General features: G+C 48.3%; 1 protein-coding gene across 11 annotated transcripts in view; it reads left to right on the top strand.

The window, feature by feature from the left end:
• Positions 1-6,000, top strand: part of ZMYND8 (zinc finger, MYND-type containing 8) — a 96,554-nt gene that overhangs the window by 38,778 nt on the left and 51,776 nt on the right. For 9 of the 11 annotated variants that reach the window (XM_004687451.2, XM_012728241.1, XM_004687453.2 and 6 more), the window contains one exon: positions 5,554-5,772. In XM_004687451.2, coding sequence (XP_004687508.1) covers positions 5,554-5,772 — 219 coding nt within the window. The remainder of the gene's footprint in view (positions 1-5,553; positions 5,773-6,000) is intronic. The other 2 variants (XM_004687455.2, XM_004687452.2) reach the window with 1 other exon arrangement.

Below are 6,000 nucleotides of genomic sequence, written 5' to 3'. Positions count from 1 at the left end.
CGCCCCGTGCAGAAATGGCCTTCTACACCTGCGCTCAGGTGCACGTGTGCACACACAAAATGTGTGTGCACACTCCATTCCCAGCTGTCCTTTAAGAGTTGCCTCCCATCTCTCTTTTGGGGGAGCTCATCAACTTGGGTCACCCATGCCTTTCTTTGTTCTCCCCCCATCCATGTGTTAATGTTAATGCTGACTCTCTTAACACCCAAGCCGTGTGCCCACAGTGATACGTCTATGCATCTGTCCACTCTGTATCAGCACGTGGCCAGGGCTGGGGACTGCTGGCCCTGGGAGACTGGAGCTCCTGAGGGCTGACACCCTTGGACTCTGCATGATAGATAGCACAGCATGAGTGACTGGACACAGGGCTGGTCAGGATCTGAAAAATTAGTCTTCACTGTTGACCGTTAAGTTTAGGGGCCCAGGCACTGGAAGGAAAGTTCCAGGCCTGGGGACCTGGTTCTTTCTAGCCCCACTGGGGAAGCTCACTGTGTGACCTTATCTGCTGCTTTCCCACCTGAGTGACCCTGAAAATAGGGGTTTCGACTAAGCGACATCATCAGGTTGACTCTAGTTTGCTTTTTTACGCCTAAAACCCTTGTGAGTGGAGGTCAGGAGTTGGCACTGGAGAACAGGCTGAGCTGTACAGGAAGGCCTTCCTCCCCTGTGACCTCGTGATCACTCTAGCACAGAAAGTTCGCATCTTGGGGTATCCACCCTCATGCAGTCTTTTCCCTCCAGGGGAAGTTAAATCCTTACAGAATTTTTTTCTCTGGGCACGTTTCTTGCCCATTTCCTTCTGCCCATAGATTCTTTTAGAATTATGGAATTAAAAGCAAATCGTAGGACCGTTTGATGAGCATAACTTCCTTTGGTCACGAACATTTCAAGATCATGAGGTTTCACATAAAAGCTTGTACTTCTGGGTTCTTACAAAACCCAGAGAACTCAGCAGCCGCTGCGCTGAGTAGCCTGCCCCTCCCGACGCCGGACCTGGGCGTCGGGGCTGCTGCTCTGCCCTCTCCACCCCTGGCTGTCACACTGGCTCTGCCTCTGGTCAGAATGCTGGAGAGCTTCAGATTTTTGGCATCTATCCAGATTTGCCGACTGCTTCGTTTTCTTCACTGGTCATTTCTTTCCTTGTTCCAGTGCCCTGAAAAGAAAGCCATTTTGGCTTTACACAAACAAAAGCTAAGTATTCTTCCACTTTTGATAGAGACCTTGTGTTTTACTAAGTGAAAGTAAGGGTTGAATTTTAGGATTGGGGTCCTATTTCACCCACTTTTTCATAGTTTTTTTTTTTTTTTAAAGATTTATTTATTTGTGTACAAGATCTGGGGTACAGGCCGACTGACGAAGTACACTGACGAAGTACACTGCTGAGGGGAGCAGTGGGAGGGCCAGGAGAGATCTGCCGTGCCACGTGGGTCACCTCCGGGATGGGGATCGAACTCATGCTGAAGTGGCTTTAGCTTCTTAGTGCTGTGCTGCTGTGCCACCAGGGAGGGCCCGTTGTTTGTTTTTTTTAGAAGCAACTTTTAAACACTAGTTTTAGGGAGAAAAAGCTTTTATTCTGAGGCTTATAATTATTAATTTTGAAAACTTTTTGGTCTGGTAGTTTCTCTCCTTCAGACAGGCTTAAAAACATAGGTATTTTCTTTTGGGGGTTGCCAGGGGTGACCCCTAAGGATGGAAGATGGTCCTGGCATTATCCTTGAGCAGGAGCTCTAGGTTGCTGAACACCATCGGCAGGTGGGTTGGAGAGACCTTGCCCCAAGGGACGTTAGGGCCTTCACTGAAAAATATGCCCGCCATTCTTTTTAGTTCTTGGGACGTTGGAGTTCACAGAGTTCTTTTAGAGGTTTTCTCTCTCCCCCCCCCCCATTAAAGGCTTGAGAAATAACCTGCACACAGATTTGTACAACTAGGTCAACTAGGTGTACCTTTGATCAACTAGGGCAAAAAAGGAGTCCCCTCCTCTGAGTACAGGTGGGTCAGGGTTGACGCCTTTGGGGGCCCTGCTTACCTTAAACATCGGGACATTTCATCAAAGCCCATTCTCTGTCAGGCAGGATGGGTGTGTTAACAGGTGACCTTCCAGGCAGTGACTGGGTTGGGTGAGTGGGCCTGGACGTATGTGCCGCCCAGCATAGACCCTGAGTGCGGGCTGGGCCCTTAGAGGGGCGGGAGTTCGCCCCTCCCGCTGGCCCATCAATATGAATGTCCAAGGCAATATGACACTCCCAGGCAGCGTTCTCCTTAAATAGAGACATTTCTTATAGCATTCAAGCTTCTGTCTGAGGCAGAGCACAGACACTGTCTTTATTCCTGTATATTACCTGTGTGACTCCTGTAGGCATTAGAATTTGTGACTCCCGGCTGCCTCACATACTCTGCTTACACCCCGCCAGCGCTCCTGCTTTCTGCTTCATGCAGACCAGGGCGCAGCAAGCTGCAGCCTGTCAGCCAGGTGCAGCTGGGGCCTGTGTTTTAAATAAAGTTTTATTGACATCTTACCACATTCATTCCATTCATTCATTCACTTCCATAGTGCCTGTGGCTGCTTTTGCTCTCCCTCATGGGCTGCAAAGCCTCAAGTGTTTATTATCTTCATGGAGCCCTTTGTGGAAACGGCAATGGAGACGACCCTTTTCCAGAATGAGCAAGATAAGCCAGCCTGTGGACACAGCAACTAAGACCATTTGCTTTCAGAGTCTGCAGTTACCTTGGAAGCACACAGGTTGCAACCTGTTGCTTCCTAGCAGGCTGGTAGCACACCTCATACCTGTGGGGGAGAAAAACCATAACTCATTTGACCTGAAATGAGTTGCTTTTACTGTTTTAAATGTTCCGTATTTGTTATCAGATTATTTTTATGGAAAAGGAAACACTTACAAGCAGCAGATAAGGCAGGTGCCCGATAGACAAGATTAGCAGGCTCCTAGTTTTAGCAACAAAGTGCCACTTAAGAAAAGCAGGAAATCTGTAAAGTGTGGGGCCACCCAGCGGCCTTGCCACCCTCCAGGAACGCCCACCGGTGGGGGCTGGGAGCCAGGGCTCAGGAAACTTAGCTTCTGAGGTGGTGGTGCCTGGCTTCTGGTAGGTGGGCAGGACCTGCTGCTGAGGGGGACCTGTGGGGAGTGGCTGTCATCTTCCATCCTTCCAGTTTCATTTCGATCTCAGTGATGCTTCCTGTCCTATTAATAACTTACTGAACGGAAGTTGGGTTCTGACAAATGGCTTACTAGTATCTTTCAAAAGCCACAAAGCATCCTGGAAGACCCTGCTCAGGTTAGAAACGGGTCTTTGATAGGCACAGTTTAATTTCAGTAGGAACTTCTCCTCTGTCTACTCTCTCCTCTTCTCCTCCTCCTCCCCTCAGCCCCTCTGTAACCCTCAGTCCCTGCCACCAAGAAAGCCCAAACCACCATTTTCTGGAGCAGACCCTCTGTGTCGGTGTTTTCAGTCACAGGCACGGGGCAACAGGCAATGTCTAGAGAGGTTTTTAGCTCTCTCTGTGCCTGCTGGGTGCTGCTGGTCTCAAGCCAAGCACACTGCTATGTGTGCCCCAGACCACAGCATGGCTCTTCCGGAGAAGAATGTTCTGGCCCTCAAGGTCTCTGGTGCTGGGGTAGAGAAGCCAGGCTCTGCTGTGCGAACTCTCCAGGGTCCCTTCTATTATGTTTCTCGTTGTCTTCTTGATTTTCAGAATCCCCTCCTGCAGCTTTTTGCATTAAACAGGAGTTGTTTTGAAGGAGAAGCGTATTCTCTGAGGGGGTGCCTGAGTCATTAGACTTCTGCATCCACTGTCGTTACACGTGGGGTGCAGGAGCCAGAGAAAAGGCTGAGACACAGGTTTGAGTCCTTGCTTTAAGTTTGGAGAGGCAGATGAGTCTTTTTAAACAAGTTGGTTATCTGTCAAATAAGATGGTGATGGCTGGCCACCTTTCTGAGGATAAAATGGGATGTTAGGTGCGAATGATATATATTGAAATGGAAGGAGGAAAGAGTGTAGTAACAGTAATTATCCCCTGGGAACCACCCTGTCTTCACAACTGAACTGAACCAGGGCATGGACTAGGCTTAGCAATTAAGTAACCACCAAGTAACCACTTTGTAAATCTTAGCTATTTTCCTAGTAGCAATGAGAGCAGAGGCTTAGAAGGATTTTAACACATATCTGCTAAATAAGCATCTGTGAGACTCTTTGTCAAGGAGGCCAGACGTCATGGGCATTTTGAGAACATTAAAATTTCATCATAAAACCAGGAGTGAGAGGGGTGCCTGCAGTCTCGACCACTTTCCCAGTACCCTGGGGGGCCTAGCCATTGAAATAATGGAGACGACAAGAGTCATGTAAAAATATTAGACGTGAACAGACAAACCCGATGTTCCTGAGCGATGATATGACTTTTTAAATCAATAAGCTATTAGAATTGTTTACAGGTGCGGTCACTGTTAAAATCAACAGCTTTTCTATGTACCAAACGTTACCGTGTTAGAAAATGAAACAGAAAAGATCCTCATTCCTGCAGGACTGAAACCATTTGTTCCATGGTGAGGTGTATTCAGATAGGTCCGGGGCTGCCGCTAAGATGTTAACACGGTGTTTTAGCTGCTAGGTCAAGTAACTTTCTCAGGGTCACACGGCCAATTACCAGGTCACTCTGACGCTTCCCGCCAGGCTTTCTCTTCTCACCTTAGCCAGGATTTCTTACTGGTCTCTGAGAGACGGGTTGCTAGTGGGTCAATTTTACATGTTCAGAGCTCAGCTGGCTGCTGCATCCAGCCCACAGTCATCAGGAACACGTTTTTCCTGATGTGCCAGGTTTGGAAGGGGAGGCTGCCGTGAACTAGTCTTCCCATCTCATCTCCCCACTCACCTTCGGTCTGAACTGGAGGCGAGGCTACTCTGCAAATATGAGAACTTACCCTCATCAAGAATCAGGACTTCAGGAGGCCTCTGGTTGGCTCATCAGTACTTTATGCTTTGGGGATAGACTTAAAAAACCAGGGACCCATTTTTGGTGGCCCAAACCCAAATGCCAGAACCCCAGGGCAGATTTCCACATTGATGTTGACGTTGGACAGTGGCCCTCTGCGTGATGGCTTTTAAACCCCACGGACAGCACCACTGTCTCTGGGGTGTTCCGTGCACTGAATCCCAGCTGGGATGCCAATGCTAGATGCTTTCATCTCCATTTTACAGATGAGAAAATTGAAACAAGAGCTTAGGAGGCCTGCCCAGGCAGCTGAGACAGCTGAAGTTTGAAGACTGTGTACCTGGGTGGTGGTGGTGGTGCTTGGGGGTAACTTAACTCTTAGATACTCGAGATGCTTGCTTTTTAACCCAGCGCCTCTTAAATAATAAGAAAAAGAATCTTAGTATCTGACCGCCTGCAAATTCTGTATTTAGTCAAGTAACCCAAGATGGCTTTTTAATGAATGTGTGAAATGCTATATTTGTGTTGTGATTGATGTATTTGTTCAACTTCCTTTTGAGAATGCACATTTGTTTTGAAACCAAACCTGTCTTTCTTGCCTACATTTCAGTCAGAACTAAGACATGGTCCGTTTTACTATATGAAGCAGCCACTCACCACAGACCCTGTTGATGTTGTACCGCAGGATGGACGAAATGATTTCTACTGCTGGGTTTGTCACCGGGAAGGACAAGTCCTTTGCTGTGAGCTCTGTCCCCGGGTTTATCACGCTAAGTGTCTGAGACTGACATCGGAACCAGAGGGGGACTGGTTTTGTCCTGAATGTGAGGTTAGTTCCTGATGATGAATGCATGACCTGCCTCGTTTCCTCTCCTTTTCTCTTTCTCCCTTTATTTTTATTGTCCAAACCATCCGGAGGCAGCTCCTTCCGTCTGCTCGGTCTGGGCGGCCCCTCTCTGGACCAGCATCGGCACCGCCTCAGCCCTGCAGTTGCACGGAATATTATTTTTGCTTCTTCACGGGTCTGGATCACGTTGAGATCTCCAACCTCTGGTTT

The sequence above is a fragment of the Condylura cristata genome, unplaced genomic scaffold (genome assembly GCF_000260355.1).
Source record: "Condylura cristata isolate star-nosed mole 26May11 unplaced genomic scaffold, ConCri1.0 scaffold00022, whole genome shotgun sequence".
Classification (NCBI taxonomy): domain Eukaryota; kingdom Metazoa; phylum Chordata; class Mammalia; order Eulipotyphla; family Talpidae; genus Condylura; species Condylura cristata.
The sequence above is the reverse complement of the archived record's forward strand: the minus strand, read 5'-3'. Positions and strand labels throughout refer to the sequence as shown.